This window comes from Anabrus simplex, chromosome 7 (assembly GCF_040414725.1).
Source record: "Anabrus simplex isolate iqAnaSimp1 chromosome 7, ASM4041472v1, whole genome shotgun sequence".
Lineage (NCBI taxonomy): Eukaryota > Metazoa > Arthropoda > Insecta > Orthoptera > Tettigoniidae > Anabrus > Anabrus simplex.
In genome coordinates, this window is record NC_090271.1 from 242,628,679 (window position 1) to 242,645,750 (window position 17,072).

Here is a 17,072-nt window from a genome sequence, read left to right on the forward strand (position 1 = left end):
GCTTCAGAATCATGTTTATAATTGTGTATGTTTGAATGAGACTGTCTTGAAACAGCTCCCTTAGATAATCATGATTTCGGCCTGGTTGATGATCTTACTTAATATGAGCTTATGCTGTCACTGACTGGTAACTGATGCAGTTCCAATTTATGTATGGACTTCACTTCGGAGGACTTTGTATTGTATCCTGAGTGTGTAATAATGTAATTTTTTTTGTATTTCTTACTACTCTTATTAACTTCTCAATAGGTAGGCATGTTTTTCCTTTTTCCTGCTTCTTCCTTTCCTTTCTTGCTTCTTTCTTCCTTACTTTCTTTCTTTCTTGTAGATTTTATATCTTGTATCATGTTGCGAATTTTAAGGTTAATGGTTGGGAAAGTGCCATATTTGTATAGTTTCCTGGTCTTTTGTGAAAATGTGTAGAGAGTTTGATTTGTTTCAATACATTTGTCTTCAAAATTGATTATGCTTTTCTCTGGTTATCTAGTCTTCACCTATCATGTTCCTAACTTGACTTGACCCTCTCTGTTATTCTTTGCTCATATGCAAAGTTTCCACTGCACTATTTCGTTTGTTGGGCGAGAATGCAATCTATCTTGGTACTTTGAAACTACCATTAATACCACGGCCTCTATTCATCCTTCTGACATAATGGGATGATGCAAATTCTATGAACATACTCATCTTGAAACCTCTCTGTGCTATGAATTATAAGGGGCCTTGTATTATTATTATTATTATTATTATTATTATTATTATTATTATTATTTGTATCACCATTACACACTGTAATAAAATTAATAAGCAAGACTATCTTGGGACAAAACAATAAACATTCAGTAATTCTTTAAGTTAAGGGGTTGCTTGGAAAAATGTCTGAAAACTGACTTTTGGAACAGATGGAAAGAGGAATACAAGTATTTTTGGAATTCTTGAAAATTCTGGAACTGTACCAAAATACTATCATCAACAGTTCTACATCATAATTATGCTATGTGAACGAAACATACAATAACATGAAAGAAAAGTATTAAGAGCAAGTAAGCCTTGAAATTTAACTCCGGAAGAGACGGTGAACGATTAAAGTATGTGGTGTGTGTGAGCGACTAAAGCAGGTGAAATCAACCTTGATGATAGGAAGTCCAAGTTATGGCGCACGATATTCTATTTCATTATGACCGTTAGAAAGCAGGAAGTCAAGGAGTTTGAGGTTAGTGAGTTTCAAGTATGGATTCCTTATGAAGAATGCAATCTTACACCTTCCTCTGGTTTTTATGATAGGAAACATTTGATAAGATAAAGTGAATATACATAAGGATTATCAAAATTGGAAAAACCAGCTTAATTTAGCCTACAGTATATAGTACAAGAAGAAAAAAGTACTCACTGATTTGCATCGGTACAGACTTCTCCATCGTCAATTTCTTCCTTTGATTCCTGGAACAAGGACATTTGATATTAAGATCTTCCTACACTGAAAAACAACACTTACCCCTATGGACTGAGCAGAGACTATATATACCAATGATATCCCCTGTCAAGAGCAACTAAATGGAGATCCTTCAGAGCTTCTCAACTTGGGAGGACCACAGAGTCCCTAGCAGACTCTGGTATTGGTTCCATGTATCTATGCCAGCTCCTCACTTTCATCTTTCCTATCTGACCTCTCTTGCTGATCACAGTGGTATTAAGTCCATAAAACCAAAGGAGTTTTTCATTCTCATGCCCTTAGTGGTTATACAATTTCTTTTACCAATATCATCATTCTATGAAGATTTGAAACATTTATATTTTTTCTCTGATTAATGTTGTCTGGTTATATATGTTGAAACAGGAACCGCCCGCGACTGAATTGGCGACCGCATGGTCTGTTTCATCCTTTCAAATTGTGCGCATTGTGGGCTACGATGCAACGCTTCTGGCGAGTGAGCTTGTGGCAGCCTGCTAAGACACGATTACGATGTCATGAAACGTATGGCCCACACGACAGAGAGAACGATCTGGAAGCTTTTTTTATATCTCCGCTTTCAGATAAATGGAGATCCTTCACAGCTTCTCAACTTGGAAGGACCACAGAGTCCCTAGCAGACTCTGGTATTGGTTCCATGTATCTATGCCAGGTCCTCGTTGACTAACGGACAACGGGACAATGTAGCTTACAATAACAGATAGCTGATGTCCGAATTTCATGGCGATAACTATGTTATTTAAGGAGATATCACAACGTCAATATATCAAGTAATTTCAACAACATGCATGGCTCAGGGTCAAGCCCGGGTATATAACCCTTTCCACCCTGAGATATTTTCTTTGAAATTTGAATTTTTTCTTACTTCATTGTACATAATTTTGAGCCTACGTTTCAGGAAAAATAGTAAAAATATTTTTTCTTTACCATTCTCGTGGAAAACCACCCACGCGATCGTGCTAGTTAGGGTTTATTTGAGCACATTTCTTTGCTGAATGACATGTTGAGAACATGAAATTCTGTAAGTAGATGATTTTATTTGCTGTGAATCAAATATATGAAGTAAAATAGGTCATAAAACATCAATATAAGACTTATATAAACAGAATATTCTTTGGAAAGTATCCTTTGCTTTGATGACGGTTGGGGACTTGGTGATTGACGTGTAGGTAAATGATTAAAGAATGATTATCAGTAGAATCATTATCTCCTGTGTGTTCTTCCTCTTCATCAATATTGCCACCGTGATGACAATCATCAGAATCATTGCCTACATGTGAAGATATAGGTTCAAGTACCCACTCATCATCATCACCATCTTCAATGAGTAAGTCCTCACAATCAGATGCATAGGTTAACCTCGCTATTTCTTTTCATCTGATATCCCTAAAATTCGTATAAATACATGTATTTTATATTCATACAAATATACTAATGCTTAATTAGAGAAATCTCCCCAGAATACTAATGATCACTTTTGAGGTTAGAAACACACCAATACCTCAAATTAAACCCTAACCCGCAACATCGTGCTAGTTACAGATTGACAGAGTATTATAACCACTAGGTTAAAAAAGTAGCATTGTTAAGGATATGCATACCTTCTATGATGATTCTAGAATGTTTTAAAAAGATACACAATGAAATCAATATGTAAGAGATTATAAAAAGGGACAATTTAACTTGAGGCCGCATGGTATGTTTTGTTTCTTCTTAAGACGTCGTCTCCAAATGGAGGTAGACAATCCACATGGCTAGCTCTGATCTTGACGTTGCAGCTATGCCATGTGGATTTATTGGAATATCTCTCAGGATCTTTAATGCAATGGTTTCCCGTTGCCTTCTGCATCCTAATGCCATTGACCAAACTGGTTCCTCCGCCTTTGGGAACAATTTCTTGTCCCCAGGACAACAGAGTGACCTTACCCATACCCGATCATCCACTCTCAAAGAGACTGTTAGCATTTGGTATGGGGGATCTCCTTATACCGGGAGATAATCGGTCCCTTCATTCGTTGCCCCCTCTCTACCGCGGGGTGGTGAATGTCAGGATTTCACCATCACTGAAACAAGGACCAAAAGGCATTTCCTTATTTCTCTGCTTCTTTAGAGAGGAAAAATGTGGAACGCTTCATGATTTTGCATGTCATCCTTGCGCAGGGGCCATGCTAATCTTCTCTGTATCGCTCCAATTATAGTATATGCAGGAGTCTAGTGTCAGGCCTAAGACGAAACGCTGGTTAATAGAGCAAACGCCTGAAAAGCCTTACATCTGATATGTTTCTGACATGCTCTATTGGTGAAAAATATCTAATTCCCTGCATGGGAATTTAGAATTTTCCATTAGTAAAGTTCAACTTCATGTGCGAGTGTCGAGTCCAAACGTCAAACTAAGTACCCGCGAGGTACAGCCGAGAACTCTAATGAAATGGCGTGTGGCTTTTAGTGCCGGGAGTGTCCGAGGACAAGTTTGGCTCGCCAGATGCAGGTCTTTTGATTTGACGCCTGTAGGTGACCTGTGCATCATGATGATGATGAAGACGACACATACACCCAGGCCCCGTGCCAGCGAAATTAACCAATTATGGTTAAAATTACTGACCCTGCCAGGAATCGAACCCGCAACCCCTGTGACCAAAGGCCAACACGCTAACCATTTAGCCATGGAGCCAGACACTCTGACAGCGGTATAAATCCTGCATTCTAAGTTTTTCCAAATACTTAAACATTTTGCGTGACTTATAATATACAAGTGTTAGACATCGGACGTGTTAGTACCATGTATGATAGAACTGTTGATTAACTTAAAAATTAATATGATGAGTCTACATGTTAACTTCTACGAGTAAATTAACCAGTTAGGACTTGGTTTGTGGAAACTACATGCCTAATAATTCATGGTTAGAAGGAAAGACAGTGCCATTAACTATTTAATATTTCATGGTGATAGAGTGATAGTAGACTGTTTCTCAAAGCATCGGGAACATAGACTGAATCCTACACGAAGATCACAAGTGAAGTTGAGTGAATAGACTTTATTTCAATTTCCTTGAACTGCTTTAACCTGACAAACAGAACTAAGTGAAGTCAGGGTACCGTGAAGGTTCCATTATCTTAGCATACACTTCGTTTAAAACTTATTGAATTGCATTAAACTGGCAAGTGGAACTTAGAAAATTCAGTGTCTTATAACAAGTCAACCATCTTATTAGCGAACTTAGAGCAAATTACTGCGCATATTAGACGTGCTACTTGGAACGAACAGTGAAATATCACTCGAAGCGGTGCGTGTAAACCAACACCGCATGCATACTCCGTTACCTTCACCTACAACAATCCAAACATTCACCAGGTCTTGAACCCAATAAAAAAACAAAAATACCAGTATAGCTTTTAGGACAACAAACACTAACCAAAAATTATTTTTTTAATCTCAACACAGTCAATTCAAGCAAAAACATTTACTCAGGCTCGGGCATATACAGGTTCACCTGCACGCAATAAAAAGTCTCTTATATTGATCAAACAGGCTGGAGTTTTCAAACTAGGTACTTAGAACACTATGTATAATGCCAATAAGCACAATAAATTTTCAGCTATGAGCTCAAATATGAAAGAAAGGACAGCTGAACGGCTACTTAAGAAGCCTGTTGTCTTATCTTAAAATACGAAATTAACATCAGCTTTACTTTTTCTTATCCTCCAATAGCAGTATTCAACGAAACACATTACTATTTCATTATAAAGATTGAGCTGTTTATTGCTCTACCCTCAACAGATTTTGGGCGTACTGACTCAGCGCTCCGGAGAGTGTAATCTTGTGAACTTGTGACATGCAGCTTGATACTACAATTTTAACCAAGGACATTCTAATAATTTTATGTTAGACAAACACCTACATCGATATCCACTTTTTATGATTTGTAAGAACAATCAGGATCCTGATTATTCACTTTACAGGTTTGAGTTTGAGGCTGATGATGCCCTTAATGTGGGCGAAACATGTCCCTTGTAACTTTTTATGATAAGATTCAATTCTTAATTTACTAAATCTCTTTGTATTGAATAGGTGAATATTAAAAATAGCACTAGTAACATACTTTGTATTTACGTACATTTTAATACCTAACATGAGAATTATAATGTGTAAGTGTTATGTTCCGAGTTGTCAGTGGAGAGATGGCGTGGAATGACGACAGTGGACGAATAAGTTTGAGTGGTGTCTTTAAAAGTAGGAAAGATCACAATATGAAGATAAAGTTGGAATTCAAGAGGAAAAATTGGGGCAAATATTCATTAATAGGAAGGGGAGTTAGGGATTGGAATAACTTATCATGTGAGATGTTCAATAAATTTCCAATTTCTTTGTAATCATTTAAGAAAAGGCTAGGAAAACAACAGATAGGGAATCTGTCACCTGGGTGACTGCCCTGAATGCAGATCGGTAGTGATTGATTGACTGATTGATTGATTGATTGATTGATTGATTGATTGAATGACATTCCTTCTGAAATACTGTAATGGCTGATCCTGCCTCCAATTTGCTCTCCCCACCCTTGTCATAAAATAAGGCCAGAACCAGGAGAAGGATTATGAGAACCCAGCTGCAGACATCATTTAACTAAGGTTAGGTTGAAAAAAGAATTCCATTTTCCAATACTTATTTGTTTTTTACTGCTAGTCTATGTAATTATAAACATACTCCAGCTCAAAACCTAATTATTTAAAAAAATACATATTTCATTCATAATGAAGAACATCTTCACCTAAAAAAGGGTACAAAACTAGGTACAAACGAAATAAAAACACATAAAAACACTTATGATGATGGTGATAATGCTGAGGAAAAAATGTTCTTTCATGCTGAGGCAAAACAAATAAATCTGTATGTAAGGGATCTTCTTTCTTGAAAATACTGAAGAAAAATGTACTTTACATATCTTGAGGATAAACTCTAACAAAATCAATCAAGTTCAATTTTACTACATTTTACTACATTGCCAATCAAAATGTGTAACATCTAGGAGAAGTTCAGTTTCTGAAATGTATTCTTCTGTGGTCATTTGACTGTCAGTACTGTAGTACCACCTTTGATATTTCCTGGACATAACAAGTGACAGAAACCTTCCGATCGGCCTGAGGACATGTGACAACCTCTCTTTATATTGTGTTGTTTTTCTGGTGTCCCCATGGATTTTCTAGATGGCAAAATTAGAATGTTCATATTCTGACTGCACAGTGAAGGTACTAGAACCTCATCATCATTCTTTCCTCATATCCAGCTCCAGAGATGTCGGGGCATTTATTGCACTAATACACCTTCCTCTCTCCTTCAACCATTCCTCTTCCATAATTCTTTTTCTAGTCCAGGTTTCTTCTTCTTGCACTCCTATTTATTGAATCGATCCACCTTGTTCTAGTCTCCCTATCACTCTCCTGCTCAAACTTCATTACCATAATTTATTTTGGAATTTGATTTTACAACTGAGTTTACGTCGCACCAACACAGGTCTTATGGTGATGGGATAGGAAAGGGCTGGGAATTGGAAGCGGCCATGGCCTTACTTTGGGTACAACCCCAGCATTTACTTGGTGTGAAAAAGGGAAACCACAGAAAACCATCTCCAGGGCTGCCAACATTGAGGTTCAAACCTACTATCTCCCAAATGGGCTTTCCATTGTTGGATGCGCTAGCGAGTGGTTGACTGTTCCAAGAGCTCTGTGTTATCTCAGTGATAAAGTAGTTAATAATTGTAGAAATTTACCAAATTTTGTGTGTGTGTGATAATTTAGCTCCACAAATAATTGTGTTTTGTGTTTATTTGTAGTAATCTGCAATTAGTGGCATTTATTTACAGTTTTCACACTGAGTAGTTCTGTAGGCATTTGCTAGATTACAACCGGTAATTTAGGTCTGTGTGAAAGAAGAAATATATCTTTCTTTTTAATAGTATTATTAAAATATCAATAGGTTTGTTGATAAAATACAGTACTTACAAAGACGGGATATTAAAAAGAGTCGTAACTTCGGCAGCGGTTATATCTATTAGTGTAGGCATTTGACAGGGTATTTCAAATAGCAGTTCAACGGTCCCACCTATCACGAAGGTAATAACTTCTTTTAATAACACGATACTGTTGTAAATTTTGTTTAAAGAAAGGATTTCAACAGAATAGACAGTATTTCACTGGTGAAATAGTTAACAGTCGTAATTTTTATTGATTATTGTCGCTCTTCTTATTCAAATATTGGCATTGTTGGCTACAGTCTGTGAACAAAGGGTGTAGTGTATCAAGAAAATATAAATAAAAATCAGCTGATTCTTGTATTCCGATCATTTATAGTTCTGAGTAGGCAGTTGAAGTATCCGTAATTTATATTTCACACCCTTGACATTTCAGTATTTATGAGCGGTTAGCTAATAATCAAGTTCCTACATTCCAATAATTGCAATTCAAGTCAAGTTCAAGTTTAGACAGAAATACTTTTGAGAAAATATTGTAAACAATCTCATATTTTTCAACATTTAAGGACACTATTATTCTCCATCCCGTGGAGTAAGGAAAATAATAGTAATCTACCATCGGTAAAGATTACATAACCAATTTCAGTTGAGAATTGTAGTGTAGGTACAGTATATTAGATAGTATCTTGCCTGTTATATTCGTGTGCAAACGGCAGGTTTCATTTCTGTTACAGCATAGTAGGACAAAGTAGTACTAATATTAATCTGTATAAGTGTTTAACTTTGTTGGTAATCTTTGAGTACCTATCGGTAGTTCTTGTGAATATCTAAATTTAGGCCTAATTGGAATTTTCATTTCTATTTGTGCTTAGTAAGAAGCTAGGATTCGTCTGAATGTAGTTTTAACATTATTGTAGTGTAGTATAGTAACTTATTAGAAATTAGAGTGCCTATTCTATAATTTTGAGTAGTTTTGAGAATTTCGAACTTTAATGCTAATTTTCTTTTCTGTTTTTGCTTGGTAATAACCTGTTGTAATTAGAATACGTCTGAACGTAGTTTAAAATTATTGTAGTGTATTGTAGTATCTGTACATAGTCTGAACGTAGTTTAAAATTATTGTAGTGTATTATAGCATCTTATTAGAAAGTACTGGTAGTGTGTTTATTCTATTAGTGTGAAATATTTGTATAGTATAGTACCGTTTCTGTGGTACCGGTATCTGTAGTAACTCTCTTACAAAAATTCTGTTGTTGTAATTAGGGTAGACTTAACTGCAGTTAAGAATTGTGTAACTCTTGTGTATTATTCTCTGTTTCCAGTATTTAACAGCAATTTTCATCGTGTTAGCGTGTTGTAGGAATAAAAATAGTACAATTAAGAAGTATTGTAGTGTAGTAGTAGCCTATATTAAATAACTTACTATCGTTTGTTCTTTGTGAACTAACCTAGACAATATTTCTTTCCTTTCATTTTTATTTTGCACAGAATAAGTTATCTTATTTTTCCATTTCTTATTTAGTAAAAATGGCTAAGCAGTGCGAGTGTAGGAACTGTGGGTGTGGCCAGGCATTAAGAAGTATGAGGGAGGAGTTGGAGAGCTTGAGGGAGATAATTAGGATACTCTCAGAGGACAGGAAGGAAAGAAGGCCTCCAAACAATGTACAGGATACAGTAGGTGTAATAGAGGGATTGGAAGGAAATGGGGGAATTGTGGAAGACAGGTGGTCTAATGTTTTAAGGGGAAGGAGATTGCAGGCTAAGGGCTCCATTCAGGATCAAAATTCAGGACAGGTGTCTGAGAAATCAGTACGAGTCACTGCAGGTAGAACAACTGAGGGAAGATGAGGAACAGGGAACTGTTACCGAGAAGTTTGGAAGTAGGAGAAAGGGAAGAGATAGGAAAGGGAAATGTGGAGTACTGGATAGGAAAAGACAGGTGGAACAGGTCATGGGATGGAGAAAAGGGAGGAGGAAGTAGCTTCTGCTGCTGTCCAGAAAGATAGGACTGACCAGGAGGGGAGGGGATCAAATGAGGTGGGTAGGGTTGAGGCTCTGGTCATGGGGGATTCTACAGTTAGACATGTCGGGAAAGTGTGTGGAGGAAAGGGTACCAGGGTAGAGTATTATCCAGGACTTAGGTTGAGGCAGATGTTGAGGAAAGTAGAAGAGAAGGAGGAGAGAAAGGAGGAGGTGGTAGTGTTTCATGTTGGTACTAACAACGTAAGGCAAACAGGTATAAGTACCAACATAGTTGGGGATGTGTGGGATCTGGTAAATGCAGCACGGGTGAATTTTAAGGAAGCGGAGATTGTTATCAGTGGAATACTGTGTAGGAGGGATACTGACTGGAAGGTGATTGGGGATTTAAATGAGACTATGGAGTGGGTATGTGGGAAACTGGGAGTGAAATTTCTAGATCGTAATGGGTGGGTGGGAGATAGGGATCTCCGCTCTGATGGCCTTCACTTAAACCGCAGTGGTACATATAAGTTAGGAAATTTGTTTACAAGGGTTATAGGGAGGTACATTCAGGGAAACAGGGTGCGCTAGGGAGCGATGTTAAGGGAACAGGGAACTGGAAATCAAGTAGGGATGACATAAAACTGTTAGTGCTCAACTGTAGAAGTATTGTAAAGAAAGGAATCGAATTAAGTAATTTAATAGATACATACTCACCAGATATTTTAATAGGAGTTGAATGATGGCTGACAAATGGTATAATGGATGCAGTAATATTCTCGCGGAACTCTAGTGTGTATCGTAGAGATGGGATAGGAATGGTAGGAGGGGGAGTATTAATTCTGGTGAAAGAAGAACTTGTAAGCTACGAAAAAGTTAAATACGACAAACATGAAATTCTAGGTGTAAGGCTCATCTCTAAAGATAATAGGCAACTTGATGTCTTTGGAGTTTACAGACCGGAAAAGGGCAGCGCTGATGATGATTCAGAATTATTCGATAAGAAAAAAAGCTATGTGGGAAACGATATGGAAAGGAACGTGATAGTAGCAGGTGATCTCAATTTACGAAGTGCCAATTGGGAAGATAATGCGAATGAACAGGAAGCATGACCAACAAATGGCAAATCAGTTAATATGGGAAGGACAGCTGATTCAGAAAGTGATGGAACCAACTAGAGGGAAGAATATTCTGGATGTGGTGCTGGTAAAACACGATGAGCTCTATAGAGAAACCGAAGTAATAGATGGTATTAGTGATCAAGAAGCTGTTTTTGTGGTAATTAAAAATAAATGTGAAAGAAAGGAAGAGATTAAAATTAGGACTGTTAGGCAGTACCATATGGCAGGTAAAACAGGCATAAGGGAGTTTTTAATAACTATGATCGGTGGAAAACGGTAAATAAAAATGTAAACAGATTCTGGGATGGGTTTAAGGCAATTGTTGAGGAATGTGAAAATAGGTTTGTACCTACAAAGGTGGTAAGGAATGGTAAAGATCCACTATATTATAACAGGGAAATAAAGAGACTAAGAAGGAGGTGCAGGTTGGAAAGAAATAGAGTTAGAAATGGCTGTGGAAGTAAGGAGAAATTGAAGGAACTTACTAGGAAATTGAATCTAGCAAAGAAGTCAACTAAGGATAACATGATGGCAAGCATAATTGGTGGCCATAATTTTAGTGAAAAATGGAAGAGTATATATAGGTACTTTAAGGCAGAAACAGGTTCCAAGGACATTCTAGGAATAATTAATGAACAAGGGGAGCGTGTATGCGAGGATCTTCAAAAGGCAGAAGTATTCAGACAGCAGTATGTAAAGATTATTGGTTACAAGGATAATGTCCAGATAGAGGAGGTGACTAATACTAAAGAAGTATTCAAATTTACCTATGACAGCAATGACATTTACAGTAAGATACAAAAGTTGAAAACTAGAAAAGCAGCTGGAATTGATAAGGTTTCGGGGGATATACTAAAGACAATGGGTTGGGATATAGTACCATATCTGAAGTACTTGTTTGATTTTTGTTTGCATGAAGGAACTTTACCAAATGAATGGAGAGTTGCAATAGTAGCCCCTGTATATAAAGGAAAGGGTGATAGACATAAAGCTGAAAATTACAGGCCAGTCAGTTTAACATGCGTTATATGTAAGCTTTGGGAAAGCATTCTTTCTGATTATATAAGACATGTTTGCAAAATTAATAAATGGTTTGATAGAAGGCAGTGTGGGTTTAGGAAAGGTTATTCCACTGAAGCCCAACTTGTAGGATTCCAGCAAGATATACCAGATATCCTGGATTCTTGAGGTCAATTGGACTGTATTGCGATTGACTTATCTAAGGCATTTGATAGGGTAGATCATGGGAGACTACTGGCAAAAATGAGTGCAACTGGACTTGACAAAAGAGTGACTGAATGGGTGGCTCTGTTTCTAGAAAATAGAACTCAGAGAATTAGAGTAAGTGAGGCTTTATCTGTCCCTGTAAAAATTAAGAGGGGAATTCCTCAAGGCAGTATTATTGGACCTTTATGTTTTCTTATATATATCAATGATATGTGTAAAGAAGTGAAATCAGAGATAAGGCTTTTTGCATATGATGTTATTCTGTACAGAGTAATAAATAAGTTACAAGATTGTGAGCAACTGCAAAATGACCTCGATAATGTTGTGAGATGGACTGTATGCAATGGTATGATGATAAACGGGGATAAGAGTCAGGTTGTGAGTTTCACAAATAGGAAAAGTACTCTCAGTTTTAATTACTGCGTTGATGGGGGTGAAAGTTCCCTTTGGGGATCATTGTAAATACCTAGGTATTAATATAAGGAAAGATCTTCATCAGGGTAATCACATAAATATGATTTTAAATAAAGGGTTCAGATCTCTGCATATGGTTATGAGAGTATTTAGGGGTTGTAGTAAGGATGTAAAGGAGAGAGCATATTTGTCTCTGGAGAGACCCCAACTAGAGTATGGTTCCAGTGTATGGGACCCTCACCAGGATTACTTGATTCAAGAACTGGAAGAAATCCAAAGAAAAGCAGCTCGATTTGTTCTGGGTGATTTGCGACAAAAGAGTAGCATTACAAAAATGTAGCAAAGTTTGGGCTGGGAAGACAGGAGAAAGGAGATGAGCTGCTCGACTAAGTGGTATGTTCCGAGCCGTCAGTGGAGAGACGGCATGGGAGGACATCAGTAGATGAATAAGTTTGGATGGTGTCTTTAAAAATAGGAATGATCACAATATGAAGATAAAGTTGGAATTCAAGAGGACAAATTGGGGCAAATATTCGTTTATAGGAAGGGGAGTTAGGGATTGGAATAATTTACCAAGGGAGATGTTCAATAAATTTCCAATTTCTTTGCAATCATTTAAGAATAGGCTAGGAAAACACCAGATAGGGAATCTGCCACCTGGGCGACTGCCCTAAATGCAGATCAATAGTGATTGATTGATTGATTGATTGATTGATTGATTGATTGATTGATTGATTGATTGATGGATGGATGCAAGTTCAATGCTCTACGACCCTAACCACATGTCCAACTCACTCTGTATATTTTGGAATTCTTCTCCCCATCCATCCTCCTTACATATCCAAACCATCTTAATTTATTCCTATCAATTCTCTCATTTAAGTTTTCTATTCCAACTTCCTTTCTAACATCTTTGTGTCTCAATCTGTCTTTCCTATCGTACTTCTGCAAAGATCATTTAATTAAGGTTAGGTTAAAGAAAGAATCCCACCTTGCAATACTTATTTGTTTTTTACTGCTAGTCTATGTAATTATAAACAATATTCCAGCTTAAAACCTAATTGTTTTAGTGGCTTGAATTCTACTTTCCTCCTTACTCGTTATTTTCCATGTCTCAGCCGCATAAGTCAATATGGGTGCATAATACATATCATACATTATCTCTTTACATTTCCTTGAAACTTCCTTATTCCTGACAAGGTTTCTACCACTCTGGTAGAATGTATTGCCCTGTTTGCACCCTCTTGCTAATCTCCAGATCCAATCTTGTATCATGAATTCACTTCCTAGGTATTTGAAACTGTCAATAATTTCAGGCTTTGACCATCAATTTATATAATGCCTTTCCCTTGTCTTTTTCCTCTTGATATCACCATGGTCTTGCTTTTCTTTGCACTGATTTTCACACCATACTTCTCAATTTCCCTTCAGTGCATCAAGTTGTTGTTCTTCATCTTTGCTGTTCATTCTCCAGACCACAATATCGTCTGTAAATAGCAATAACTTCACCTCCCTATTCTCATATGTTTCCTTTGTCTTCTTTAGAATTTTGTCCATAGCCATTAGAAACAAAAGAGGTGACATCAGGCTCGCCACAAACAGGTTGCTGTCATTGTCAAGTAGTTCAGTGTGTGGAGCAGTCACGTGAGTTGATTGTGTGACTTATCAGTCTTGTCTAGAACCAAGCGAAGTGAACAGCACTAATAATCAACAGACATGTATTTGAACCCAGCTACAGAGAACTGCTGGCTGGAGTGACTAATGCATGTGAAGTAAGCGGAAGGCTGAACCTGTCAATCAAGGTTACAGAGAGATGCCTGATGCAGGTCAGTACCAGCAAGCTGGTGATCCGTAGTGAGAACAAGAGACTTTTAGAAATAGCCACTAATTAGTGAAATGTTGTCATTCATAATCAAGTATAATCGTGTGTGTGCAAGCACGCATGCTAACTAGGTCATCCTAGATTAAATTAGTCCAATAAAACTGTTTTATTCATATACATCCACTTCTGAATCAATTTTTATACTTATTATTCTTTACAATGTGGCCAGCTAGGGACCACATGTCAATTTCAATTCATCCCTCCTTGTTGTTTCCTCTTCTGTTCTTTCCAATATTCTTTCATAATTGCACCATGCTTTGTTATTATTTTTTTCAGACCACTTTGGACTGGGTTTCCTTTTCATTCTTAGGGCCGATGACCTTCGATGTTAGGCCCCTTAAAACAACAAGCAACAAGCATCACCTTTTCATTCTTCCTTGGAATCCCTTCATTCTTAAAACCTTCCTTTAAACATCTCCCAATACACAGTTTCCTCTTCTTTTATTTCATTTCTTTCTAACTTTCTTGATCTTTTATATCCAGCTTGTTACTGACTTTTTCTCCCAAAGGTACCTGAATTCTGTTTTGTCAACCTGTTATCATCCATTCTATAGGAATGTCCAAAAAAATAGCAATCTCATTTTTCTTATTGTTTTTGCTATATTTTCTATGTTCTAGAATATATCCTTATCATTTCTTAATTTTCATTGTTCTGTTATTTTCATTGCGCCTAAGATTTCTCTCTCTCTTTTTTTTTTTTTTTTTTTTTTACAAGTTGCTTTACATCGCACCGACGCAAATAGGTCTTATGGTGATGTTAGGATAGGAAAGGTCTAGGAGTAGAAAAGAAGTGGCTGTGGCCTTAATTAAGATAGAGCATTTCCCTAGTATGAAAATGGGAAACCACAGAAAACCATCCTAAGGGCTGCTAAGTGGAGTACAAACCCACCATCTCCTGAATGCAAGCTTACAACTGTGCCCCCCTATCTGCATGGCCAACTTGCTCAGATTTTTCATGATCCTTCTTTCTAATAAATAACCTTTATCTAAACTATAGTTTTTATTTTTTATAATTTATTTTCAGCTCCTTGACTAGAATCGATGCCTTCGGTTCAGATGGTTCCGAGATTTATTTTTGGCTGAGTCAGGGATTTTAATGGCTTCTGGTTAGCTCCCCTATCCGGGGATTGGGTATTGGTGTATGGCCCAATACACAACTCTTCATATATATACAAACACCATTCTGCCAACCAACACGGACACACACAATAGTGAATACATCTCTCTCTATATAGGGCTGACATCAAGAAGGAAATCCAGCTGTAAAACAGGACAATGTCCACCTGTGCAACACACTTCCAATCCGCAGCCCTACTAGGGTGTGGAGAGGAGGAAGAAGAATTATTGTAATTTAAAACTTTATTTTGTGTCCACTAAATTCATATTCCTTGAAAATATCAAAGTGTTATGCTCTCTTTGGCTGGAAGCATACTGAACTTCATGACCACACGTAATAGCAAAATATTAACTGTGATGAAAGACCAAGTTACATTTTTAATTTCAAAGGGAGCCCACATTCTACTTCATTCCATCTGAAATTACTTTGAATTATAACAATCTTCAAAAACAAAATCTGTTTAAAACTATTAAAAAATTTTCAACAAACTTCAAAACTATGATTAGAGACATGTTGAAAATCCAGTGATAAATTAAGAGCTAACTTTATAGAGAAACTGTGTGAAAAGGTACTATCAAACGTCAAAACTTTGATTAAAGAAATGTTGCAAATCCGGTGATAAATTAAGAGTTTCCTTTACACCGAAAATTTGTGAAAAAATAACTTACCAGGCTCCATTCTGACTCACACTTGACGAAAGGGAACTGTGCTTCATGTTCCTGTAAGAAAGAACAATAGGCCCAGTCAGCTTTTTCAAACTGGATCCAACACCAAATTAATGAATATATTTTTGAAATATCACAGTGTTAAAACCAATGTAATAAATGATAAATGAGGCAAATGGTTTGTGATTTTATTGATTACTGCCATTTCTTAATGGGTGCAAAATGTAGCTTCCACCAAAGTCCCAGTCTCATTTATGGCTGGGACAATATTCTTGATAAGAGTACAGTCCTCCCAGGTGACCTTGCCATGGTGGGAAGGTCTGCATGTCTCAATGAAGCATATAGCCAAGCTGCAGGTACAACCATATCAGATGGGCATCTGTCGAGAGATCAGACCAACGAATGATTCATCAAAAGCGGGTAGCAACCTTTCAGAAGCGGCAAGGTTGGCAGACTAGATGATTGACTGATACGGCCTTGTAATAATACTCAACATGGCTTAGCTGTGTTGATACTGCTACATGGCTGAAAGCAATGGAGAAACTACAGCCGTAGCTAACTCCTGAGGACATACAGCTCTCTCTGTACGAATGATGGCTTTCTCCTGTGTAAAATATTTCGGAAGTAAAATTGTCCCCCATTCGGATCTCTGGGTGGGGACAACACGAGAGGGGGCAATCATCAGGAAGATGGATACTGACATTCTGCGAGTTGGAGTGTGGAATGTTAGAAGTTTGAATCGTTGTGGTAGGTTAGAAAATCTGAAAAGGGAGATGGATAGACTAAAGTTAGATGTAGTTGGTATAAGTGAAGTACATTAGCAGGGAGAGCAGGATTTTTGGTCAGGCAACTACAGAATTATAAACACAAAATCAAACTGGGCAAATACAGGAATTAGTTTAAAAGGAATAAGAAAAAAAGGCAGCAGGTAAGGTATTACAACCAGCATAGTGAAAGGATTATTGTTGTCAAGACAGACACCAAACCACTGTCCACCACAACAGTGCATATCTATATGCCTACCAGTTCAGCGGAAGATGAGGAAATCGAAAGAATATATGAAGAGAGAAGATTTAACACAATATGTAAAAGGTGATGAGAATATGATTGTAATGGGAGACTGGAATGCAGTGGTAGGCCAAAGAAGAGAAGGTAATACAGTAGGAGAATTTGGACTGGGACAAAGGAACAAAAGAGGGAGTCAGCTGATGAATTCTGCACCAATCATAATTTAGTCCTTGCTAATATTT

General features: G+C 37.2%; 1 protein-coding gene and 1 non-coding gene across 3 annotated transcripts in view; both read right to left on the minus strand.

Annotated features, from left to right (window-relative positions):
• Positions 1–17,072, minus strand: part of LOC136877530 (zinc finger protein 883) — a 72,462-nt gene that overhangs the window by 16,735 nt on the left and 38,655 nt on the right. For both annotated transcript variants that reach the window (XM_067151647.2, XM_067151649.2), the window contains exons 4-5: positions 15,826–15,876; positions 1,388–1,437 (exon numbers count right to left, since the gene is read on the minus strand). In XM_067151647.2, coding sequence (XP_067007748.2) covers positions 1,388–1,437; positions 15,826–15,876 — 101 coding nt within the window. The remainder of the gene's footprint in view (positions 1–1,387; positions 1,438–15,825; positions 15,877–17,072) is intronic.
• LOC136877871 (U6 spliceosomal RNA) lies at positions 3,584–3,691 on the minus strand. Its single transcript, XR_010860818.2, has one exon. It is a non-coding gene; the product is annotated as a U6 spliceosomal RNA (small nuclear RNA).